The sequence below is a fragment of the Bos javanicus genome, chromosome 3 (assembly GCF_032452875.1).
Source record: "Bos javanicus breed banteng chromosome 3, ARS-OSU_banteng_1.0, whole genome shotgun sequence".
NCBI classification, from domain to species: Eukaryota; Metazoa; Chordata; class Mammalia; order Artiodactyla; family Bovidae; genus Bos; species Bos javanicus.
The window spans coordinates 102,184,720-102,199,267 of NC_083870.1; the positions used below are offsets into that span (position 1 = coordinate 102,184,720).

At 39.7% G+C, this 14,548-nt stretch overlaps 1 protein-coding gene across 6 annotated transcripts in view; it reads right to left on the reverse strand.

The window, feature by feature from the left end:
* The window catches only part of LOC133244688 (Krueppel-like factor 17), a 103,252-nt gene that overhangs the window by 19,182 nt on the left and 69,522 nt on the right, over nt 1-14,548 (reverse strand). For 2 of the 6 annotated variants that reach the window (XM_061412207.1, XM_061412208.1), the window contains exons 2-3: nt 10,850-11,017; nt 8,813-8,840 (exon numbers count right to left, since the gene is read on the reverse strand). The exons of the other annotated variants lie outside the window; for them this stretch is intronic. In XM_061412207.1, the coding sequence (XP_061268191.1) occupies nt 8,813-8,840; nt 10,850-10,851 (30 nt within the window). In that variant the 5' untranslated portion in view covers nt 10,852-11,017. The remainder of the gene's footprint in view (nt 1-8,812; nt 8,841-10,849; nt 11,018-14,548) is intronic. 6 annotated transcript variants of the gene reach the window in all.

A 14,548-nucleotide genomic window follows, 5' to 3' on the forward strand; every position in this document is an offset into this window, starting at 1 on the left:
GGAAGATCCCCTGGAGAAGGAAATGGCAACCCACTGCAGTATTCTTGCCTGGGAAATCCCATGGACAGAGGAGCCTGGGGGGCTAGTCCATGAGGTTGCAAGAGTCAGACACGACTGAGCAACTGGACCACCACCACCGCTTCTTTCATCATTCAGAGAGGATTGTCACATCCATTTATACATACTGAGGCTCAGAGAAAAGCAGTCCATCAAATCATAGGAAGGTAGTTCCAAAAGCCATATGCTACTTAATGTCTCCAGAACATGTTTCTCTGCCGAGAATATCCTTCCTGCTCGTCATGAGAGCATCTGCAATCTGACTAATTCCTACCTGTCTTGCACCTCCTATAAGGTAGGCTTCCCTGATACTTGAGCTGGGTTATGTGCCTTCTCTGTGCTCCCATTGCCTTGGGTTACCCACGTCTTGGCACAAATAACTAATTGCTTTTTTGTTGATGATGTGGTTATTATTTATTTGCTTAAGAGTCTTTCTTTTCTGCCTTCCCCCCTCTCACTGTGAGGCCCACATATACATACTCCATTCTGCTTGCTCTCTCTCCTCTGTTCTACTCAGAGTGTGGTCCATGGATGACACCAGTTTGCAAACTTAATCAGTCTGCAGTGAGATAGGTACAGGAATCGAGAGAAACATTTATAAACTTTTATAGTGATTTGGCAAGTAATTTCTGTTGATTGAATCTAGTAATGAAAAACTGGGACTGGCATTTTTTATGTCCTTTCTTTCACTTTATTTTTCTAGTAATTGATTTTCATTGTATTCTGTAAAAGAATCCATTCTTTTTAAAAAATATTCATTTATTTATTTGACTGTATCAGGTCTTAGTTGGGGCACACAGGATCTTTGTCGCATCGTCACGGGGATCTTTCACTGTGGCTCACGGACTCTAGTTGTGCCATGTGGGCTCAGTAGTTGGGGCCTGTGGGTTAGTTGCTCCGAGGCATGTGACATCTTAGTTCTCTAGGGATCAAACCGAGTCTCCTACATTGCAAGGTGGATTCTTAACCACAGGACCACCAGGGAAGTCCCAAAAGAATCCATTCTTGATTGGTTGGAAAAAGAAAAAAAGAAATGGTCCTTCACTAGGATAGTTTGAGAAGCACTGGCTTTTGTTTCCCAGAAGCCAGGACAGGTTCCAGTATAAAAAGACACTGAATAAATGCAAAAGTGAATAAAAAGTGAATTCAGTTGACAAATGTGTCTATCCTAAGGTAATAAAATAGACAGAACTTAGTGCTGTGTTAGGTTAATGCTGGGGAAGAGAAGTAAGTCCAAAGAAACTCCCAGGTGTTTACCTTGAGTTCTGGGAGCTCGCTCATGCCATTCCCTAAGATATAGGGAGCATTGGAAGGGGAACAGATTCAGGGCATATTACAGATGATGAGTTCATTTTTGAATAGGATGACTTTGAGGTTACCTATAAGATCGCCAGGTTTCCCTCGTAGCTCAGCTGGTAAAGAATCTGCCTGTAATGCAGGAGGCCCTGGTTTGATTCCTGGGTCAGGGAAGATTCCCTGGAGAAAGAATAGGCTATCAATTCCAGTATTCTTGCTGAGAAATCCCATGGACAGAGGAACCTGGGGAGGTTCATGGGCTTCCCTGGTGGCTCAGACAGTAAAGAATCCACCTGCAATGCAGGAGACCTGGGTTCAATCCCTGGGTTGGGAAGATCCCCTGGAGGAGGGCATAGCAACTCACTCCAGTATTCTTGCCTGGAGAATCTCCATGGGCAGAGGAGCCTGGCAGCCTATAGTCCATGGGGTTGCAAAGAGTTGGACACAACTGAGCAACTAAGCACAGTACAGCACATGAGATAGCAAAATAGGGATATTCCAGAGGCAGATAGATATATGGGTCAGGTGCTTGGGAAGTAAAGTCTAGGCTGGAGGTGTAGATAACAGAGTTGAAACCATTAGGATATATGAGACCACCTGGAACAGACTAGCTATCATACTTTCCTGCTGCCTCAACAGCCCTGAAGTCTGTGAGCCCCCTGCCCAGGAGAAAAGGCACACGGTATGAGGAGGCTGGTCCCTGCCACAAGTTCCCCTTCTTGTCCTATCCTGACTGTGACCTAGTGAAATCAAGCACACCAGTGAAACCCCTTCATTCCTTTTGCTGTGTACATCACTCTGATCCTCAGGGAGGAACTTGCCCACCGTCTTCAGGCTCTCCCAGCTTGGTTGAGCTGGGTCCCTTAGTGATCCTCCCACATAGCCCCCTGTATGGCATGCCTGCCTCTCTCTTCTACAGCTTGTGAATATGGTAAATCTCTTTCACTTTCATATGCCTCAATGTGGTGTTATTCCATATCCATACTGATCATTAAAAAAAATTAAGAAGATAGTTATTTCTTAAACATACTTAAGAATCTCATTCTGCTCACTTTTTTTTCAAGCTTTAAACTTTTTATTTTGTATTGGCGTGTAGCTAGTACAATACAATCGGTGTTGGAGAAGACTCTTGTGAGTCCCTTGGACTGCAAGGAGATCAAACCAGTCAATCCTAAAGGAAATCAATCCTGAATATTCATTGGAAGGACTGATGCTGAAGCTGAAGCTCCAGTACTTTGGCCACCTGATGCAGAAGAGCTGACTCATTAGAAAAGACCCTGATGCTGGGAAAGATTGAAGGCAGGAGGAGAAGGGAATGACGGAGGATGAGATGGTTGGATGGCATCACGGACTCAATGGACATGAGTTTGAGCAAGCTCTGGGAGACGGTAAAGGACAGGGAAGCCTGGCGTGCTGCAGTCCATGGGGTCCCAAAGAGTCGAACGTGACTGAGCAACTGAACAACAGCCAATTAACAATGTTGTGGTGGTTTCAGGTGAAGAGCGAAGGGACTCAGCCATACATATAATCCCATTCTGCTGTTAATGTGTACAGCATTCTAACTGATACTGCTGGAGCTTGTGGTGGGGTGAGGCAGATGACCAGCAAAGGCAAGTCTGGGAAACAGGAAAGCACTGGGCACAGTAGAAAACATTAGAGAGAGCTAGAGGAGTCAGTAGTGAACTTGGTTGTCTGGGAACTTGAAGGTTGTCTGTTTCTAGAACAGAAAATTAAAGCCAGAGTTTGAAGGTTATAGGCTGGCACTTCATCATAAATTACAGACAGATGCTGCAGATAGATGCTCTCTCTCTGTTTCCTGACAATGTAAAGAAGATAAGGATAAAGGCACTAGGATTGCACCAGTTTATAATAGTAAAGGACATTTGGAAGCAACCTAAATACGTGCCAATGGGAGAATGTATACCTTGGTTACAGTCAAAGAATGGAATTCTATCTTCAGTCAGAATGAATAAAAAAGAATGCCATATATCATTATAAACCTCAAACATAATCTGATAAATGTAATGTAGCATCTTGGGTTGGATCCTAGAACAGGAAAAGGACATGGAAATGGAAAAACTGGTGAGGAAATTCCCTGGCAGTTCAGTGAGTAGGAATCCAAGCCTCCACTGCAGCGGGCATGGGTTCAATCCCTGGTTGGGGAACTAAGATACCAAAAGTCACAGGGCAGCACCAAAAAATAAACTATATACTATTATTTAGTTTACATAATTGATACTGTATCAGTTATATCCATAAAACTAGAAAAAAACTTGGAAGATAAGTATATTGGTGATCACTGTTACTCTTTATATGTTTAACTTTTTTTTCTAAGAAAGGAGAAAAGACCATAAGGACTTTCTGAATTGTCACATTTATATAACTGTAGAGCAGAGCTTAATTTCTCAGTAATGTCACCTCAGACCTCAGTCCCAAGCTCACAGTAACTCTGTCAAAGTAGAAATTTTTAAAGCTTAACTCAGAAGATTGGGAAAGCTGATTGAGAGAGCAGTTAAAGAACAGAGATTTACATAATTACATGGGAAGGGAATGTTTAAATAAGTTTGCTAAAGTAGAGGCTTATGGACTGACTGTTTGTGTTCCCCAAAATTCATATGTTGAAATGTGATGGTAATAGGAAGTGGAGCTTTGGGGAAATAATTAGGTAAGGAGGCTGGAACCCTCATGAATGGGACTAGTGCCCTTATGAAAGGGACCCCAAAGAGCTCTGTCCCTCTCTTTCAGGCATGTAAGGATATAACGAGAAGACGGCAGTCTGCAGCACAGAAGAGGGCCCTCAGCAGAACGTGATCATGCTGGCACCCTGATTTTGGACTTTCACCCTTCAGAACTGTGAAAAATAAATTCTTATTGTTTATAATCCACCCAGTCTATGGTACTTTGTTATAGCAAAACAATGAACTGCACTACGTTTGGCGTTATCTTCTCTACTAGCCAACTATCATTTACACCTTTACAAGGCAAAAATCTACAAGTCAACTTGTAACTTCAGTGAATCTAGGCCGTAATTAGTAGTAATAGCAAGTCAAAGGTACATCCCCTAGAGAATTAACTAATAAATCCTATTGGGCTATAGTATAACATTGAAAAGACTCAAAAGAGTTATGTTATCATTATGGCAGAATAAGAGCTTTCTACCATCGTCCTCCCAAAGAGCAACAATTTAGGCAATTTGAGATTGAACAAAGATGATAAGAGGACCAGTTCTGCTTTGCTTCCCCCAGGGAGGCCCAGCTCAGTGCTCAGAGGGACCGTTTTGGCCCATGATCCCTCCCATGGAGGAAAGTGAGCTTGTGAGTGAGTGCCCAGCATCCTCAGTTTGCAGGTCACTGCCAAAGACTCCCACTTCTTTGCTGCTCCATCCAAAACCTGAGGTGTGCCGCACAACAGAAAGATAGGGAGCAGCAGTAGAGCCCTCAGAGGGCATCCAAGGGACACACATCCTAGTAACCGTGTCACAAACTCCATCAGGAGGTCTGCGCATGGGCCACTGGAGATGCTTCACCTTCAAATCTCCCCAACTGCCCCACGTCACCCCCAGAAGTCCACATGCCTCACCCCTACCTCAAGACTGGCTCCCTATCAGTGCTCCCAGCAGCGGTAAGAATGAGCTTTTGCAGTTGGTTAGCAAGCACACCAACTTCTAATTCATTGACTATGCTAAAGCCCTTGACTGTGTGGATCACAACAAACCCTGGAAAATTCTTAAAGAGATGGGAATACCAGAACACCTTACCTACCTCCTGTGAAACCTGTATGCACGTCAAGAAGCAACAGTTAGAACCAGACATGAAACAATGAACTGGTTCCAAACTGGTAAAGGACTATGTCAAGGCTGTATATTGTCACCTTGCTTTTTCAACTTATATGTAGAGTAAGTAAGTCAGTGAAGTCACTCGGTCGTGTTTGACTCTTTTCGACCCCATGGACTGTAGCCCACCAGGCTCCTCCATCCATGGAATTTTCTAGGCAAGAGTACTGGAGTGGGTTGCCATTTCCTTCTCCAAGGGGTCTTCCTGACCAGGGGATTGAACCCGGGTCTTCCGCATTGTGGGCAGACGCTCTCTGAGCCACCAGGGAACCCATATATATACATATATATATATACATATATATGTGTGTATATATATATACTGCTGCTGCTACTGCTAAGTCGCTTCAGTTGTGTCCAACTCTGCACGACCCCATAGACGGCAGCCCACCAGGCTCCCCGGTCCCTGGGATTCTCCAGGCAAGAACACTGGAGTGGGTTGCCATTTCCTTCTCCAATGCATGCAAGTGAAAAGTGAAAGTGAAGGCGCTCAGTTGTGTCCGACTCTTAGTGACCCCATGGACTGCAGCCCACCAGGCTCCTCCATCCATGGGATTTTCCAGGCAAGAGTACTGGAGTGGGGTGCCATTGCCTTCTCCAATATATATATATATATATATATATATATATATATGTATATGTATATATATATATATGTAGAGTACATCATGCAAAATGCAGGGCTGGATGAAGCACAAGCTGGAATCAAGATTGCTGGGAGAAATATCAATAACCTCAGATATGCAGATGACACCACCCTTAGGGCAGTGAAGAGGAACTATCCTAAAGGAAATCAGTCCTGAATATTCGTTGGAAGGACTGATGCTGAAGCTGAAACTCCAGTACTTTGGCCACCTGATGCGAAGAACAGACTCATTGGAAAAGACTCTGTTGCTGAGAAAGATTGAAGGCAGGAAGAGAAGGGGCCAACAGAGGAGAAGATGGTTGAATGGCATCACTGACTCGATGGACATGAGTTTGAGCAAGCTCTGGGAGTTGGTGATGGACAAGGAAGCCTGGCCCACTGCAGTCCATGGGGTCGCAAAAAGTTGGACACAACTGAGCGACTGAACTGAACTGAAGAGGAACTACAGAGCCTCTTGATGAGAGTGAAAGAGGAGAGTGAAAAAGTTGGCTTAAAACTGAACATTCAGAAAATTAAGATCAGGGCATCTGGTCCCATCATTTCATGGCAAATAGATGGGGAAACAATGGAAACAGTGACAGACTTTATTTTCTTGTGCTCCAAAATCACTGGAGATGGTGACTGCAGCCATGAAATTAAAAGATGCTTATTCCTTGGAAGAAAAGCTATGGCAAACCTGACAGCTTATTAAAAAATAGAGACATTACTTTGCCAACAAAGGTCCATATAGCCAAAGCTCTGGTTTTTCCAATAGTCATGTATGAATGTGAGAATTGGACCATAAAGAAGGCTGAGCACCAAAGAATTGATGCTTTTGAGCTGTGGTGCTGGAGAAGAACATTGAGAGTCCCTTGGACAGCAAGGAGATCAAACCAGTTAGTCCTAAAGGAAATCAGTTCTGAATACTGGAAAGACTGATGCCAAAGCTGAAGCTCCAACACTTTGGCCACCTGATGGGAAGAGCTGACTCTTCCCAATGGAAAGGATCCTGATGCTGGGAAAGATTAAAGGCAGGCGGAGAGGGGGACAAGAGAGGATGAGATGGTTGGATGGCATCACCGACTCAATGGACATGAGTTTGAGCAAGCTCCGGGAGATGGTGAAGGACAGGAAAGCCTGGTGTGCTGCAGTCCATGGGGTGGCAAAGAGTCACACATGACTGAGCAACTGAGCAACAACAAAGCAAGCACACTGAGAAAGCCAGTCCAACTCTGTAGGCCTGGGAGAAATCACAAACTGAAGCATTCAGTACCATTACCGAGAAAGTATGCAAGCTAAGGATTCTACCACAAGAGGGGACAAGTATGGAGCAGTGTACGCTTAGAAAAGGTCTGAGAAAGCCCCAGAATGCCTAGCAGGGGTGACAGAAAATATTTCTACCCGGAAGCCAGTCACTAAGAATGAAATCAGTGATTGCCACTTCAAGTGGGAAGATAGCAATGCAAGGCTTCAAGTTATGCAAACAATCAAGGAAACATGACACCACAAAAGAAAAAATTTTTTTTTAGTAACCAACCTCAGAGAAATGAATATCTGCAATTTGTCCAATAAGGAATTCAAAATAGCTGTTTTAAGGAAATTTGGTGAGCTATAAGTAAATATCAAAAAAGACAATTCAATGAAACCAGGAAACCAAGACATGAACAAAATAATCAGTAGAATCATTGAATATTGAAATATTGAAAAATAGTTCAATAGAGAGATAGGAACTTTAAAAAAAAAAGCACCAAACAAATTCAGGAGGTAAAGAACACAATAAATGAAATGGAAAATGCAATAAACAGAGAGCATAAACAGCAGACAGGATACAGCAAAAGGAAGAACATGTTAAGGACAGGACAGGATATTTGAAATTATCCAGCTAGAGGAGAACAAAGAACAGTCTTGAACATTCTTACCAAACAAAAAAAGAGTGAAGAAAGCCTACATGAATTATATGATACAATATGTCATATATGCAAACAATACAGTAAGACTCATACACATGAACCTTCAAGTTGAAAACTTTCAACGATGCACATATGCGTTCTATCAACATCAGGCTTGAGTGAAATTGCAACTTGCCCTCTTTCTCCCATTGCTGACAGTCCTTTAGCTCTGCCATCTCCTACTTCTCCTCCTCCTCCAATCAGCAACTTACCTGTTGACTCAATGCCAGCCCCTGATGCCAGCTGTTGTACTTACTGTACTTTTCAAGGTACTATACTGTAAGATTTAAAATATTTTCTTTATTTTTGTGTTTATTTTTATATATTACTTGTTTACTTTTATATATTACTGTATGTTATTTTTATATATTATTTTTGTATATTATTATTATTGTATGTTATATATATAATATTCTGAAGAGTATTATACATCTATTAAAATGCAGTACTATATGTCAGTTGTGTTAGCTGGATACCTAGGCTGACTTTGTTGGACTTACAAGCAAATTGAACTTATGAACATGCTCTCAGAGAGGAACTCATTCATATGTAGGGGACTTACTATATTTGCATTATAAGAGTCCCAGAAAGAGAAGAGACTGAGAAAAGGGCTGAATGCTTATTTAAAGGAGCTGAAAAATTCCCAAATCTGGAAGGAGATATGGACATCTAGATACACGAAGCTCATAGGTCCCCATATAGATTCAACTCAGAGAAGACCTCACTGAGGCACATTATAATAAAACTGTCAAAAAAGAAAAACAGAGAATTTTGAAAGCAGAAAAAAAAATTATTTAACTCATCTCATGCAAGTGAACCCCCATAAGGCTATCAGTGAAGTTCTCAGCAGAAACCTTGCAAAAAAGAAGATCATAGAGTGATATGTACAAAGTGCTAAAAGAAAAAAAAAAAAACAACTTTCCACCTAAGAACAATAATAATAAAAAACTGCTCAGCTAAGAATACTTTAGCGGGCAAACTCGTCCTTTAGAAATGAAAGGGCGATAAAGACTTTCCCAGACAAACAAAAGCTGTTCACACCACTAGACCTACTTGTTCTAAGAACTGGGAGTTCTTCAACCTGGAATGAAAGGACAGTAATTAGTAACATGAAAACATTGAAAAGTATAAAGTTCACTGATAAAAGTAAGTATATAATCAAATTCAGAATACTATTGTGATATGGTAAAGTGTTATCCATTTAACTCTAGTATAAATGTTAAAGGACAAAAGTGTTAAATATAACTATAGTTATAATAGTTTTAACACATATACAATATAAAAAGATGTAAATTGTGACATTAAAATCATAAAATGGGGGAGCAATAAAAAAGTAGAGGTTTTGTATGTGATCAGTTATCAGCTTAAATAAAATTGCTATATTAATAACTATATGTTGTTTTATGTAAGCCTCATGGTAATCACAAAATAAAAACCCATAATAGTTAAAAAGAAAGGAATTGAGGCATACCACTATGGAAGATCATCAAACCACAAAGGAAGACAACAAGAAAAAAAGAAAGGAAAAATGGAACTGTAAAATATCCAGAAAACAATTAACAAGATGGCAATAGTAAGTTTTTATCTATCAATAATTACCTTGAATGTAAGTGTATTCAATTCTCCAAGCAAAAGACAGAGTGGCTGGATGGATAAAAAATAAGACCCAACTATAAGCTGCCTAATAGAGACTCACTTCAGCTTTACAGACACACATAGTCTGAAAGTAAAAAGATGAAAGAATACATCCCATGCAAATGGAAACCAGAAGGAGAGCAGGTGAGCTAAACTATATCAGAAAAATAGACTAAGTAAAAAATGTTATGAGACAAAGAGGTCGCTATATAATGATAAAAGGATCAATGAAGCAAGAGGGTAAAACGATTGTAAATAAATGCACCCAATAAGAGCACCTAAATATATTGGGCAAATTAACAGATATTTAATTTAATAAAGGTAATATGCAACAATAAAATAATAGTAGGAGGCAGTTCCCCATTTTTAACAATGGATAAATTACCAGACTAAAAATCAACAGGGAAACATTGGACTTGAACCACACTTTTGAACAAAAAGAACTGATATATTACATTCTATGCAACAAAACAGAATACAATTCTTCTCAAGCACACACTGAACCTCCTCCAGAATAGATCATATATCAAGTCACAAACAGGTCTTAGCAAAGTTAAATAGACTGAGATCATACCAAGTATCTTTTCCAACCATAATAGTCTGAAACTAGGAGTCAGTAACAGGAGGAAGACTGAAGATTTCACAAATATATGGAAATTAAACAACACACTTCTGAACAATCAGTGAGTCAAGGAAGAAATCAACAGCAATGCCACCAAAAATCTGTTAGGATAAAATAATTCAGTAATGTTGCAGAATACAAACTTGACATACAAAAATCAGTTGAGTTTCCATACACTAACAGCAAATTTTCAGAAAGAGAAATTAAGAAAACAACCTCATTTACAATAGCACCAAAAACAATAAATAATAAATTTAATTAAGAGGGGACAAAAGACTTGGATAATGAAAACTATAAGACATTGATGGAATAAATTGAAGACACAAATAAAGAGAATAATATCTCGTGTTCATAGATTGGAAAAATTAATATTGTCAAAATATTCATACTAGCTAAAGCCATCTATAAAGTCAATGCAATCCCTACTAAAATTCCAATGACACTTTTCCCAGAAATAAAAAAAACAATCCTAAAATTCATATGGAACCACAAAAGACCCCCAAATAAACAAGCAATCCTGAGAAAGAAGAACAAAGTTGGAGGCAAAATACTTTCCAATTTCAAACTATATTACAAAGCTATATTATCAGGATAGTATGGCACTAGCATAAAAATAGACACATAGACAAATAGAACTGAATCAAGAGCCCAGAAATAAACCTACACGTATAGGTCAATTGATCTTTGACAAGGGCAACAAGAACACACAATAGGCAGGGGGGAGTCTCTTTAATAGAGTGTTAAGAGAACTGAATATCTACATGTAAAAGAGTGAAACTGGACCCCTCTCTTACACCACTCACAAAAATTAACTGAGTGAATTCAAGACTTACATTCCTTACATGTAAGTAAGTAAGGAATTCCCTGGTGGTCCAGTGGTTAAGAATCTGCTTGTCAATGCAGGAGACACAGGTTCCATCGCTGGTCCGGAAAGATCCCACATGCCTCAGGGCAGCTAAGCCAGTGCTCCGCTACCAGGCTTGCACTCTAGAGTCCGTGCTCTATAAGAAGAGAAGCCACTGCAATGAGAACCCCATACAGTCAGCTAGAGAGTAGCCCCCTCTTATCATAACTAGAGAAAAGCACACACAGCAACGAAGATCCAGTGTAGCCGAAAATAAATAAAATAAAAAACTTTATTGAAAAAGAAAAAAAGACTTAAAGTAAGACCTGAAATTGTCAAACACCTAGAAGAATACATAGGGGAAAACTCCTTGCCATTGGTCTACATAACATTTTTTTAAATATGACAACAAAATCAAAAATAAGCAGTTGAGACTTTTTTAAAACTGAAAAGCTTCTACAAAATGAAAAGGCAACCTATGAAACAGGAGAAAATACTTGTAAATCATCTATGATCGATAAAGGATTAATATCCAAACATAAAGAATTCATACAACTCAACAGCAAAAAACCAAATAACCAATTGAAAAAAATGAGTGGAGGACTCAAATAGACATTTTTCCAAAGAATACATTAAAAAAGGGCAACAGGTATATGAAAAGATGCTTCACATCACTAATCATCAGGGAAATGAAAATCAAAACCCCAATGAGACATCACTTCACACCTGTCAGAATGGCTGCCACCATCAAGACAAAGGTAACAGGTGTTGATGAGAATGTGGAGACAGAGGAATCCTTGTGCACTGTTGGAGAGACTGTAAATTGGTACAGCCTACTATGGAAAACAGTATGGAAGTTCCTAAAAAAAAAAAAAAAAAATAGAGCTACCATATTACCAAAAGGTCCTTTCCTGGGTATATATCTGAAGGAAATGAATTCAGTTTCTTAAAGAGATACCTGCATTCCCATGTTCATGGCAACATTATTCACAATAACCAAGACATGGAAGCCACTTTATGGAAACCATAAAAACTAAGGCAATCCTGCCACTTGCAACAACACGGAAGGACCTTAGAGTATTTCTACTAATGAAATAAATCAGACAGAGAAAGACAAATACTATAAGATCTCACTTATGTGTGAAATCTAAAAAGGCTGAATTCATAGAAACAGAATGGTAGTTGAAGGCAAAAGGAGGAGGCAGCAGAGGATAAGATGGCTAGATAGCATCACCGTCTCAATGGGCAAGAATTTGAGTAAACTCTGGGAGATAGTCAATGCCAAAGAATGCTCAAACTACCGCACGATTGTACTTATCTCACACGCTGCTAAAGTAATGCTCAAAATTCTCCAAGCCAGGCTTCAGCAATACATGAACCGTGAACTTCCTGATGTTCAAGCTGGTTTTAGAAAAGGCAGAGGAACCAGAGATCAAATTGCCAACATCCGCTGGATCATCGAAAAAGCAAGACAATTCCAGAAAAACATCTATTTCTGCTTTATTGACTATGCCAAAGCCTTTGACTGTGTGGATCACAATAAACTATGGAAAATTCTGAAAGAGTTGGGAATACCAGACCACCTGATCTGCCTCTTAAGAAACCTATATGCAGGTCAGGAAGCAACAGTTAGAACTGGACATGGAACAACAGACTGGTTCCAAATAGAAAAAGGAGTACATCAAGGCTGTATATTGTCACCCTGTTTGTTTAACTTATATGCAGAGTACATCATAAGAAATGCTGGACTGGAAGAAACACAAGCTGAAATCAAGATTGCCGGGAGAAATATCAGTAACCTCAGATATGCAGATGACACCACTCTGATGGCAGAAAGTGAAGAGGAACTAAAGAGCCTCTTGATGAAAGTCAAAGAGGAGAGTGAAAAAGTTGGCTTAAAACTCAACATTCAGAAAACAAAGATCATGGCATCTGGTCCCATTACTTCATGGGAAATAGATGGGGAAACAGTGGAAACAGTGTCAGACTTTATTTTTTTGGGCTCTAAAATCACTGCAGATGGTGATTGCAGCCATGAAATTAAAAGATGCTTGCTCCTTGGAGGAAAAACTATGACAAACCTAGACAGTGTATTAAAAAGTAGAGACATCACTTTGCCAACAAAGGTCCATCTAGTCAAGGTTTTTCCAGTAGTTATGCATGGATGTGAGAGTTGGACCATAAAGAAGCTGAACTCTGAAGAACTGATGCTTTTGAATTGTGATATTGGAGAAGACTCTTGAGAGTCCTTTGGACTGCAAGGAAATCAAACCAGTCAATCCTAAACGAAATCAGTCCTGAATATTCACTGTAAGGACTAATGCTGAAGCTGAAGCTCCAATACTTTGGCTACCTGATGCAAAGAGCTGACTCATTAGAAAAGACCCTGATGGTGGGAAAGATTGAAGGCAAATGGAGAAGAGGGTGGCAGAGGATGAGATGGTTGAATGGCATCACTGACTCAACGGGCATGAGTTTGACAAGCTCCAGGAGATGGTGAAGGACAGGGACCTGGTGTGCTGTAGTCCATGGGGTCCCAAAGAGTTGAACACAACTGAATATAAACATGCTGAACTATGTTGAACATATAAATATAAACTAATAGAAATTATTTCTTTGAAGAATCAAATAATCAGCATATGAAATAAAAGTTTAAGGAAGAACTGGGCTTTTTGACATTATATCTTAAATGAATAAAGTATTAACTTTCAAAAACTAAGAAAAGTAAAGCACATGGTTACATAAGATGTGAGATTCTGAGTGACAGGTATATATGGGAACACTCTGTATTATCATTGAAACTGTTCTGAAAATTGAGTTATTTCAACATAAGTTTTTTTAAAACTTCAAAAGAAGGAACATGTAGTGATCCTTTTGCCTTATTACCAGTTTTATACAATTTTTCTTAATAGTCCCCTGTTATGATCATAAGTATTCTACCAAAGATTATTCTTGATCACAAAGTAAGCCTGGCCTCACGTTGTTTGGCCTGATTCATGTACATCAAGCAGTAAGTCTTCTCATAGCCTGGTCAGCAGAGCTCGAGCGACATGGTGATGAGCAGGTACTAAAGCCAGATGTAACCTTTGTCCAGAGATTTCATAAGGAATCTAGGATTAAACTTTTAAAAACTTTCATTATTTGCCCTTCAATCTTATGGCTAGGAAACACACCCCCCAAATTATTTCCACCATGTTTTACCTATAGTACTATAAAGACAGTGAGTCCTTTCTCTTTAAGATTTCCCAAATCAGCTGAGGTTTGGCTTACCAAACCATAGGAAGGGCCTTCCTTCCTATCTGAAGGGCTGCAATGCTGTAAACAGTAGAACATATAAGATGCCATTTCAGGTTCCTGGGAGGGCTTTGTGGGATTTGATTCCACATGTGAATTGAAACCCTTGCTCCTTAATCCGGTTTGTAGGATTGAATGAGATATATTCTTGAAGATGATGTTCCAGGAATGGGTGTGACTGCACAACAGATTTTTCCAATTTTGTACTGGTGTAAAGAAGGACCGACACTCATTATTGAACTCATGCTGATATCACTTTCATATAATGCTTAAGATGAAGAAAAACAGGATTTGTACACCAACGTTCACAGCAGCAATATTCACAATACCCCAAAGATGGAACAACCCAAGTGTCCATCAACAGATAAATGGATAACCAATGAGATCTATCAAA